This window comes from Athene noctua, chromosome 6, assembly GCF_965140245.1.
Source record: "Athene noctua chromosome 6, bAthNoc1.hap1.1, whole genome shotgun sequence".
In the NCBI taxonomy this organism is placed as follows: Eukaryota; Metazoa; Chordata; class Aves; order Strigiformes; family Strigidae; genus Athene; species Athene noctua.
In genome coordinates this window covers 42,075,128-42,087,434 of record NC_134042.1, presented here as the reverse complement: position 1 = coordinate 42,087,434, position 12,307 = coordinate 42,075,128, and the positions used below count along the sequence as shown (strand labels likewise).

General features: G+C 42.4%; 1 protein-coding gene across 3 annotated transcripts in view; it reads right to left on the bottom strand.

The window, feature by feature from the left end:
• Positions 1–11,245, bottom strand: part of ASPG (asparaginase) — a 48,137-nt gene extending 36,892 nt beyond the window's left edge. For all 3 annotated transcript variants that reach the window (XM_074909310.1, XM_074909311.1, XM_074909312.1), the window contains exons 1-3: positions 11,043–11,245; positions 5,117–5,246; positions 1,693–1,804 (exon numbers count right to left, since the gene is read on the bottom strand). In XM_074909310.1, the coding sequence (XP_074765411.1) occupies positions 1,693–1,804; positions 5,117–5,246; positions 11,043–11,232 (432 nt within the window). In that variant the 5' untranslated portion in view covers positions 11,233–11,245. The remainder of the gene's footprint in view (positions 1–1,692; positions 1,805–5,116; positions 5,247–11,042) is intronic.
• Between the last annotated feature and the right edge of the window lie 1,062 nt (positions 11,246–12,307).

The window sequence follows — 12,307 nt, the reverse complement described above, 5'->3', positions numbered from 1 at the left end:
TTACCTACTGGAAGTTTCAGGGGATTTCTGCTTATCTCTAACAAGTCAGTCAGCAGAACAACAGCCACTGTTGCAAGAGCTTTCTTCTGTAGGCCATACTATAGCATGATGCAAAAAGCATGCTGTAGTTATTCACTAATGCAGTAACCAGGTAAGTAAGTTTCAAGAAGGGCTAAGATCACAGAAATAGCCACTTGTCCTCTCAAAATCAGTATGCTCACAAGTATTTTCAGCCTTAGGAACCTTATTAGATGCAAAAGAACATAGCTTGGTTTAAGCTTTATAATGTAAAATATCAGGCTGGCAATTAAGAAGATATCCCACAGAAACATCTTAGAACATTTCAGTCTGAAAAGTCACCAGCAGGTTACAGCCGTGCCACGTACATGTCTAAGATAACACAAAGTGGCAGTGTCTATACATAAGCTGGACAGTTGAAGAAGTCTTTTTTCCCTTCTCAGCACTTCTCACTTGGATTACATGAACTATATTTGTATATATACAGAAGCTGCATTCTGTGTATGAGAAAGAAACACCTTTTTTTGGTAACAAAACTAATATGCCATTAAGGTAGAAAGGTAAATTCTTTCCTGTTCATCATGGGATTGCCTACTGCTCTTGGCCCTGGGCTTTTCCCAGCTGCACCCCTGCTCCATTCTAGAGGCTCTCCACCTATACACCAGCTCTGTCCCTTCTCTGCCCTGGCAAGATGCACTCAATAGGAGCAGCATCATCCCTAGTTTGGTGGTTTCAGGATTAGAGGACCTAAAGGTGAAAGCTGTTACCTGCATCTTCAGCATCATTCCCTGCATTATTATACGCTTCACATGCATTGCTACAGCTTGAAGAAGGAAATTTACACTATAAAGCCCTCTATTGCAGAGCAAGCAGGAGTGGAAAAGCATTCTCTTACTAGGCCCACAGTTACTTATTTCTAACAGCTATGTATGAGCTCCTGGTGTTAAGTATTTGAAATGTTTTGCATTTCTATTTTCTTAAAAGCACACAGCTAAGTTCAGACATGAGGACAGGAGCAGAGAAATGCTGATTTAATTCAGAGAAGGATGTAATGAATTTATCTATATATACAGAAATATCTAGGGCTTTACAAATTTCCCAGTGCGGGAAACCTAACCCTGATAGCATTTTTCCTGTGGGCTGCAAAACCAATGCTAGTCAAGGCTGTCTGTGTCCAGAGTAAGAAAGGCATAAAGACATGAAATTACTTTCTATGTCAACAGCCAACTATCAAGCTATTTGAACACTCAAATGATGTGTAACTAAGCAACCTTCAGTTAAGTCACGTACACCTAAAGATTTTATTCAGCATTTATGGACAGTGAATTTAGGTCAATGTTTTATAACACATCAACCTACATATTACATACCTTATTCAATCATAGCTGCAATTTTCCTATTTATTTTCTTGTACAGAATTATGACATAGCTTATCATTGGAAGAACTATGTAACTTTAATGAGCTTGCAACATTTTCAAAAGGAAAAAAAATTCAGCAAGCCTTGCAAGCACAGTACTTGTTGCTTTGCAACTAAGCAAGGTACGTAACATTTACGCTGTAAATGAATATGTACATATAGCACTACTGAATTGTTTTATCTGCTAAGTATACTAGATATACTGCTGGTTTAATTTAAGCAACAAATGATTTCTTATCCTACACCACCACAGTACCTCAAGTTTCTTTGCAATTTTGGCCCAGTCCTCTGGTGTCATGTTGGAAGAATCAAGCAGTGGTGAGAGCTCCAGGATTGTGTAAAAAATTCTTTTGTTTTGCTTAGAGACACTATGAAGAAAGAGAATTGGGAAAAAAAAATCTTAAAGCTAATATCAGCTCATCACTTATGATTTTTTTCTCTAAATCAGTAGTTTTCACCCTTTCCCTCCCCATCCCCTAAGTCTATAAAAAAAAAAAAGTCTTAAATTTGGAATGTTAATTTCCAAGTTTAGAAGTTCATGGCTTGATATGGTTTAAAGCACAAATCCCTAAATTTAATTTAATAATAAATATAATTTGAGAGGCAGAGAGGGGCTGGAAAAACTAAAGACAGAAAAGAACAACCCAGACTTACCTTGTTTAAGTTTGGAACTGAGTTTTTAAAAAAGTGTCAGTAAGAAGCCTTAAGGTTTTAAAATGCTTCATAAACTATTGAGAGGAATCTATAAAGCTCCCAAGCTTTATAGTGGTCAACAGAAGAGTTGTATCAACGTTTTGATCCTTTGACAAATATAAATAGATACATTATAAATAGATCATCTTTCCTGACACAAAGGGTATCTTTTCTTAAGAGTCTTATGACTGGGATTCATTTTTGTGGCCTTTAGAAGATAGATCCACTCTTCTCACTTTCTCTGACTTCAGAAAAAGCTCTCTTGGTTAGTTAAGATCTTCAAGTAAAGTGTTGTCTTCGTTAGCAATAGGCTAACTTTGTAAAACCTCAGTCACAGCCTATTAGGCCTGTTGGCACCTTGTTATGAAAGTTTGCTCTACAGTACCAGCTGTCTCTTGTTATGATGTGGAGTTTAAGAATGTGTTAATAGCAAAAATATTAAAATACTGGCACAGGTTGAAAACAGAGGCCTCAGGACTATAAACAATCAATTACTGCATGCTGAACAAATGCAACCTTGACAGCTGAGAAAAGACTGCTCTAAGTATTATAGAAAAAAGACAAAGCAATGGAAAAAAGTCCAAACCAAATCAAAAACAAACAGTCAAGCAATAGGATAAAGTACCTGTGAGACTGAAGAGTAACACTTTACCATGCAGTGTGTAGCCCAGCAGATGGACACCAAAGATTAAGAAGTGTCTAGGCACTCAAACATCTTACCAAAGTACACGATCCCAAATTTGGAGAGGACTTATCAAAGGCAATGATGGCTATGGAATCACAGTGGGATTGTTCTAGCTCTAAGCATGCTGTCTGCTCTTCCTGCCTTCAAGGACCACAGGTCTCCTTTTCTCCACCTGTCTATCTCAAGAAATCTGACTCTTCAAAGACCTTTAATTTGCCAGCCAAATGGACTGCATACAGAGCATGTGTTTTACCCCACAAAATGTGCTCATTTCTCCACATTAACCTTCCAACCTCTCAGAATAAAGTCAACTACATATAAATTCAATTTGGCAGGTAAGATCTGGGGTAACAGAAGAACCCTACTGCTAATAGTTTCTGTTACATTTCTGCAGCTTGGAAGGGGATAGAATATCCACCATTTTAACCCATTCTTATGGTAACTGGAATATGTTTCTATTTAGCAATGCAGTGAACAACAAGCAGCTAACAAAGAAGAACTTGCTAGTGGGCCAGCTCTGCCCTTCCTACTTGCTCTTCTAGGCAGAGCCATCCAGAGCATGTTTAACAGTATCATCAGTGTTTTGTTCCCACTTGCTATTCTTGTATATATTTATAGCAATATAAAATATGCAAAACCAAGAGTCAATTATCAATTAATCAGCTAATAAAATCTGCAGACCTGATCCCCTTAATGAGGCCTGCAAGACAGTTGTGTACAGGGAAGAGAGAGCATTTAAAAAATGTGTAGTTTTCATTCATAACCAACTGACATACTGTACCTAAGAAGTTAGACTTCATATGAAAAATTGCCTTGTTGGATATCACATTTATACAAGCTAATAGTAACTCTGGAAGTCAGTTGAAAACCTGGGAAAAGAAAGCTCCCCTGAAGAGCTACCAACACAAGAGATCAGCCTAGTCTACAACATCTGATGCCTCTCTCTAAGAAGAGTTCATATCATTCCTCTTACATCAGGGTTATCACACAGGTATACAAAGTTCACAAAATACTCCTATTTTCTCCCTTCAGAAACTCACGATATTTCTCAACTGCCTAGTTAAAATATCAGTTGGCTAGCACAAAAGAGAAAATGGCGAATTGCGAGGACTAACCTCCAGAAATGGAACTCAGCAGTGCCAGAAAAACAAGACAAGATAGTTTTTTAAATCTCAGGTTTTGATATGAGTAATTGTTTCAAGCTTTTCTATTCTTCATGGAAAAAGATGTGCCAGGAGAGGTATACTTAGGACTCAAGTGGCTATATTACTGTAGTTTTGTTGTATTTCATATCCCTTAAGGTATTCAAAAGTTACTCAGTTACAAGCACAATATCGTTAACAGAGCCCCATGTTTCTTAGTATAACCATTGCATTTAACACAAACTGTATGTTCACATCAATACCACTCTACTGGGAGTCCGTTTCTTTTCCCTTTACCCCTTTACCTGCCATTTGCCCTTTAAGTGGTTACTTTTAAAACCTTTACACAGAGACCTCAAAACAAACTAGAAAGAAATGAATAAACCTTACATTTGCTTTGTGTGTTCTGATTTTCTCCTTAAAGATTAAAGAACATCCATTTTTACTCTTATAGCAAAACAACTATAGTCCCCATTTATTTTTGAATGACTGTGTAAAATCATCCTTTCTGCAGAGTTAACACGTTTACAGGGCTACAGTCATTCGTCACAGCTGGGAAATATCTCAAATTAGCATACTGCCCTCCCAATAAAACCTATAAGCTTATTAATCATTGCCCAACAGTTAAGAAGCAGTGCAGATTAATTATAAGCTCATCGCTTACTATCATAATGTTGCATAAATTCGGGAAAGACAATCAGCTTCTAGGGTTTTTTAAAAACAGAAAGCCTGCAGAATTAAAGCATGAGGCCTATTTATAAATGCATTAATTAGATGCTACTTTTTCAGACATATGCTGAAGATAATTCACACAGACCTGTATATGCAGTTTTCTTTGTTTCTATAAAGTATTTTTAAGTTTACACAGCAGCAAATTAATATCCAAAACAAGCTTAGCAGGACTAAGCTGCCCATAACGGTTACGTGTTGCCCAAATTTAAAAGTTATTTCTCAAGCAGTTGTAAGACTTCATTGCAAATATATCAAAACAGTCATTTTCTATTGGACCAGACACGGTAGGATTTTTCCTTGTAAATCAATATAAGCATTTTTGCTAATCTCACAATGGATTCTTCACATTAAACATTTGGAGATGTAATTATCTGAAAATTAATAAGGTACTTCCTAACCCTCCCTCTCCCCAGGGACAATGTACTTACGGGAGCACCAGTGTGTTATCTGGAAATTCACGGAAGTTGTTCAGTTTTGTTTCCTGGGCATATGCCTCATCATGCAGCATTGGCATCGTTTTCAAGCTGCTTACTAATTTATTGGCCTCAGGAGCAAGTCCTTAAAAACAAAGGAAGTAAATAAAAGGGCAGGGATAGAAGGAAATGAGTGGCACAGTAAGGAGGGAAAAAGTCAAGTTACACAAATTAAACTTAAACTGTCTATTGCCAGTTTACGAATCTGAAAATCAAATACAACCAACAAATCTCCATGCAGTTATTCTTTTCTTGACTTGAAATAAATAAATCCTTTATTTAAGAGAAATAATGTTACGAAACTCCTCCATATCAAATATTTATGTTTTACCTATATTTAATTGTTGCTTGTGTGCAAATACCTATCAGCAGTAGGGGTAGGAAGCCAATTTTAGCAACTGTAGCAAAAAAACACCATTCTCTTTTACATTCGCCATAGCTATTCTCTACCTAGAGGCAGAACACTTACAAAACACTATTATTTTGTGCTATACCATTGTGATATTTTTACCTAAGCTTCTTAGCCTATAGCAATATTGGCACAAACAGCAAAGTACTAGTATGACTGTGCTGGAAAATGGCATGTTATGTCTCACTGTCAACAGCAATAGCATTTCCAGAGAGAAAAGATAAACAAAAGAGAAAGCTAAAACAAACCCCACAGTACGTACTGAGCACTGACACATATAGACAAAGATCTAGATAGATACGGAGATAGAGAAACCTCAGCTTCCCAGAAAAGTCACGACTAATTGCTCTAATCACCTCTTGAATAGGTACTTCCCACTAGAAGGTTTAGGACTAAACCTCAGTTGACAAGAGGTAGACAAGCTGCATAAACTGCTGAATAGAAACTAGAAAGCATGGATGCATCTTAAGCTCCATTCGCCCTCTCCCTCACCGTGCTGCTGTCTTTTGCCCTGTAGCAGAGGCCCTAAAACAGCTGGGGCTTAAACTAGTCTAAAAGCATTTAGTGTTTGCTGGATCTGCTGGTGTCTTGGCTGCAACCAGGTATTTCAACGTGAATCTGCATGCCATTGTCTGTTAGCCAGAAAGGCACCTATATTTTTGGTGTTACAATCCTCGGCATTATAGAACTGAATTTGTTTGTGAATCTAACTCGCAAATCATCTCCTAATACCCTGTTTCAGGAATGACAGCAACAGTCCTGGTGTCCAGAGTCAGAAGCCACCCTGTTTTTCTTAGGTCTGAGTTTTTGAGACATTTTTCATTCAAGGAACTTTCATGAGAGGTATTTCCTTTTTGACTTCAAGATTCTATTGTTGTTACTGTCCAGTTCAGTTTAATCTCAGTGAATGTGTTTTATGCCACCTGTACAGATGGCAAACAAACTCTCAAACCTCATTATTCTACTTCTGCTAGTTCTAGTTATTCCTAATTTGAGGCCAGGTAATTCTCTCCTACTTCCTAGTTCTTCTGTTTTTTTAAGCACAATTCTCATCCAAGTTCACATCTGTTGGTTGGTTGTTTTTTTTTTTGCTTCACCTTCAAACAGCAGTTTATTTAAAATATTCCATAACACACAGTGTATTTTCGGTAGCATTTTTATCTTTTTCCATTCACTTTACAAACTGATGGAAAAATCCTTAAGAACTCCCTAATCTCCCTCCTGGCTTGCCTTAAATGAAGCAGCAGGCCTCTTCATAGCCAACTTTCTCACAGGACGGCACCAGCATTTGAGTGGATTTGTTTGGATTCCTGCCGGAATACTTTGTTTTACAAAATATACTTAACACGCTACACGCTTTCAGGCTTTGGATGTGTTGTTCATTCAGCTATAATCCCTGCTTTTCCTATTAAGGATGTTCCTAGCTTAGTCACAAATGGCCACTTCTGCTGCGCTTGGGCATAGAGTAATTTTGGCTCTGAAATGCAGCACAGTTTCAAGTGTTTTCTGAGTGTTTTCTGGTTACTCCTCTGTTTGTCCAATGCTCATCTTGCTCTGAATATCGACAGTGGCTTAGACTCTTTATTTTCTGTATTTGCCCCAGGAACTGGAGAGCTGATGTACATTAATATTCTTAAATCCCTTCCCTATAAAAATGGCAGTTCCTCATCTCTTAATCACAAAACTGTCAGGATTTTTCTGTAATTGCTGGCACTGAACTTAAACCTTTTTTTAAAGACATTCTGCAGATGCATCCAAGATGACCCAGTTACAAACTATGCAGTCCCCTAAATGCATCTATGTTTAGCAGTGTTTGCTGCTTTACAACTTCAAGAAGCAAACACGGGGGAACTCAAGTGCAACAGTTTTAAGAACCCTTCTACTTTATCATTCATGGAAAACATCTTGCATAAGCCAAGCTTGTTAACCAAGCATTTGAAGCAACTTCACCCCTGCAGAGAAGAGGGAGACTGTGCAACTTGTCCAAATAGCTCTCATCAACTTCTGTTCTTTCCCTCTTTAGCTGGCCAACCCCAGCATCACAGAGCAGATGGACAAAGGCAGAACAGCAAAAAAGCAACTGTGGCCAAGGAGAACAAGCATGGTTCTGTCTCATCTACAGTGGAGAACTCTGCCTTTCACTCTGGTACTATAGATAACACAGTTACAGCTACCTGCTAATCAAGATATCCTATAACCTGTGCTGCAGCAGAGAACAGGGAGCTGAAAAAGTCTGACGCAGCTGCGTCAATGGCACTCTGCACCCAAGAAACCAGAGGTGTTGGGGAGGAGGAGCATACGGTACATCAGCATGCCAAAGTCATCATCCCCAATCCTAACAAACTCTCCATGCTGAGGAATACAAAAGACTTCACTGAACAGTGAAGAAATATCAACACAAATAGCACATACATCTACAGTGCCAGATCCCAAAAGTAATGACTACATTTCACAAAAGCAGAGAAACAGAAAGTGTTCTCCAGAATATTAATTGCTGCAGCTGTAGTAGTCGGAGCTTTTGGAAGTGAGGTGCATAGGTTTCAAACAGAAGGAGGTTTGGACTACAGCAGCCAGTCCTTTGGCAGTCTAGTATGTCTAGAAAGGACATAAACTAAGTTACCCAGGCAGACTCTATTTCAAGATAAGTAATCTTTCTAAGGGGATTTAGCTTAGTTCTACTTGTATTTGTTGGGTGGTTTTTTTCCTTAATATTTCAGGTAAAGGCTGGAAAGAGATCCAGCCTATGAGCTCAAGGAAAAGATCTCCCTGAAGGCACCAGCCAGGGCAAACATGAGCACAAAGTTGATGCAAAGATTAGTATCACAGTAACCTCACTGAGGTTTGCAGTAAGATTCTCTTTCTGAAACGAACTACTGATAAGCCAAAAAAGGTGTAGTAGGAGGAAATAAGCAGGAAGAAGTAGAAGGGAAAAATTTTAAAAATGCACTGAAATGGTTGACAGCAAAAACATGAATACTGAGACAGTTTGCAACCAAGTCTGGTCTGACTATCACCCAGCTCACACAAAGACTATCCATCCTTTGAAAATGATTCCTGCCGAGGTAACTTGTAAGTGTGCAGAAAGTCAAACAGGTCCAAGACATGCTGGCATTGCCACACACACACAGGTCAACTGCAGAACCTCTGCAGGAGGTTTACAATCAGATGTCATGATGATAAATAATCACTCCATACTTGCCCAGGGAATATGATTGTATCAGTCTTGTACATGGGGGGCAAGTTCTGCACAGGAACATATTCCTTGCAGAACACATTAGGCCTATCAAAACCATCTGACTTTTAAATTGAAACCATCTTCTTCCAGCAACTGGAAAGGCCATAGGAAAGTTTGCAAGCCTAGACAGAAATTAGATAGAAACCTGGCTTCAGCCCTTCACTTTGAGCAGTTGCTACTATGAAAGGCTTCGTGCAGCTCAAGGAAGCCACTTCACGTTGTTCGAAAGACAATATTTGTAGTTCTAATTATGGTTGTAAATAGGATCTTTATATCCATCAATTAATAAAAGAAATGACCATCTAGTGTTTTTTTCCTTTGAAGCATGCTGCCTTTCCCATGCCCTTTCACCAGCTTCTGTCTGAACACTGAAGACTGCCAAATATTCTGAAAGAGATACTCTGGCTGCTCTGTGGCTAGATCTGTGTATGAAAAGCAGGTTGAAACCCTCACCAGGACGTAGCAAGTCAGAATCATTGGATTGTAACTGTTAGATTGTTTGCACATGCTTTAATGATTGACACTTGTTAAGCAAAAGGAGGATGAAAAGGCATATACAAGATAAGAAGATCTTATAGAGTTCATTCATAAAAGAATGAGACATGTAATTTTCATTTATTTGCTTAAAAAAAGGTGTTTAGGAAACTGAGACAATAGGAGTAGGAAATTATTTTAGAACAATGCAGAGGAAGGAAAGTCAAAAGGTCATTTAAAATACAGACTTTTTTTTTTTTTTACAACTTTCATAGAACAAACAAAAAGATGACAGCCATAAAAAAACCAAAGTGGAACAACCCCTTGAAGCACCTTCCTTACAATAATAATGATCAGCCAGCCACCATCTTTTGAGGAGGAGAGATATATATTAGAAAAAAAAAAAATCTAGTCTAGGAAGCTCTGAGATGAAGCCCTAAGTGTTTCAATCCTACAGATGAGTAGCTGAGATGGTATTTCAGGCAGGGGCTTGAAATTCTTCAGAAGGGAACAGGAGTACCCACGCTTCTGAACCTAGACAGACACATGCTCTGGAAACCCCAGGATGCTCCACTGCCTCCCAAGTGAAGAAGGAAGTAAACTGAATAGAGGTTCACGAAAATTGGACTGCTTCCCTCTCCCCACCAGCCCATACCTTATCATCTTTCCCTTTATACCAACATTGGTAAGCGCACAGCCCTGCAGCAAGTCACACCTGACCAAAATCCATTCTCTTCCCTGGACACATCAGATGGCTCTTGTTTCTGGCATCCCTTGAGATCTGTGCCTACTGAGTGAGGGTCTAGTTGGTGCTCAGGTGCCACCCCAACCAGGTTCTGCATTGGGGACCTGGCAGGGGAGTTAGGTGAGTTTAGGCACCAACCTGCTGACATTTAGGGGCACCTGAAAACACATAGCCTATACCTGTAGGTACTAAAGAAGCTTTCAGGTAAAATGCAGGCAGTATACTGAGACATCTGAGAGTTCAGTTTTGGTTTTAAACATTTTTTAGCTGGTGTGAGGGGGTCTGGTACACTTAGTCTTTTCATCAACACAAGTCTCACCCTCTCTTGGCAAGGTAAAGCAGAACTCTTCAGTGATTTCCTGAAGGAAGGCAAGAGCTGGTAGTAGCGTAGCGGAAGCCTGCCCAGAGGCAGGCGAGCACAGATGCTGCATCTGATCTTGCTTGTTATGACATTTGGCAGCACGTATGCTGCCACACTTGCATCACCTGCGTCTGCCAGGTCACCACTTGAAAATCCTTGACTTGGCCACCACATCCAACAGCCCACGCTCTTCTCAGTGGAAGTGTGAGGCACGTGCTCTCCAGGTAGCCCGGGACAGTGGCTCTTTTGGGGCTAAAAATAAAAGACTGCATGACTGGTACGATTAAGCTTGCTTTCGGTTTCACTGCACAAAGGAGGGGAGAAAGGACTCATACTTCAGGAAACACGCTGTCCTCTGCCTAAGCCTGCTCTAACTAGCTGTGAGGCTCACTTGTCAGAGGGATGCCTATCAGCTAAGCTACCGAAACGACCAGCTGGTAGGACCAGAGGACGGAGGGGAAGGCGCACACCCTTCTGGCGTTGCTCGTACCAGTTACGAGAAACCCGGGGATGCTGAACCATAAGCTGCGCAGGGCGAGTGGTCACAAAGCGAGGCTGTTCATCAGGGTAGCGGCCGCCCCAGCCTCCGCCCGCCAAGCGGTGCCTCCCGCGGCCCCGCCAGCGCCCCGCGGCAGCCCGCCCCCCGCGCCCCCTCACCCTTGACGTCCTGCACCATGCCGATGGTGCCGCCCGTATTGATGACCAGCACCCGCGCCTCGGCCTTCGAGCCGCCGGCGGAGGCCGGGGGGCAGCCGGGGCGCTCCTGGGGGTGGGCGCCGGCCAGGGCTCTGCCCAGAGAGCGCCCCCCCGCAGGGCGCTGCCCCGCCGCTACTGCTGCCGCCTCCATCCCGCTCCCGGGAAACCGCTACCTCCCGCCCAGCCCGGCGAAAGGGGAGTTATAGGGCAGCGGCGGGGCCGCCCCTTCCCGCCCCGCCGGCCGGACAGGCAGCGGGGTGGGGCCTTGCCGGCCCGCCCGGGCCGCGGCGCGGCCCCCGGGGGCGGGGAGAGCCGCCGTGCCGCGGCGGGCTGCGAGGAGGCGGCGGCTGGAGCTCGAGGGCAGCGGGCCGCCCTCAGGTACCGCCGGGGGCGGCGGGGCCCCGCGCCCCGGCGGGAGGTGAAAGATTGGGGGGGCCGGGGCGAGCCCCGGGACCGCCGCCAGCGCGCGGCACCACCCCTTGTACTTTGTGCCTCCCCGGCTGAACGGCAAGGTCCTTCATGCCTGAAGGAGAAGCAAAGAGCAGCGGTGCTTTTTAGGCCCGGAAAGGAGAAGGGGTAAACACGGCTCGGGGTCGCCCCCGGCGGAGAGAGCTGCGTTGTCCCGTCGTTTTTTCCAGAAGGCTCTTGGGGAAGAAGGTGGGAACTTCGTCTGCTTACCTGGCCGCTGAGGCCACTGGTTCCTACCAGGCGGCTCCAAACGGCGGCGTGGTGTGGGCCACCACCCCTGCCCACCATTTCAGCTTCCTCGCCTGGACTCTCAGTTTTCATCCCAAGTTTTCTTGTGAGAGAGGAAAGAGCTTCCACCTTCAGCTGCACATCGAGCCCTGGGCCAGACGGGGACGCTGGTATGATACTGCCCGTTAATAGCGGTAATACTGAAAATTGGGGTTGTGCTGGAAAGGTCTCCTTGGGCAAAGATGAGAGCTTTGGAATAAATAACAGCAGCCTGCAAAACCACAAGCTATCCAGACTGATCTTTCAGTTAAATCCAACATCCATATATAGTTCTCTTGTGTAAACTGTACGGTAGTGTTAGCCCACAAACTCCTCTATTTGAGCTCTTCTGTCACTTTGAGGACAGTCACCCTCAACTATTGATATTTCCTGGAAACCCGTGACAACAGAATGGTTCTCGATACAGCACCATCTGTACAACAGGCTATTGTGAAAGATGGCTTCTGTTTCTCAGTCTTGCCAAAAGCATT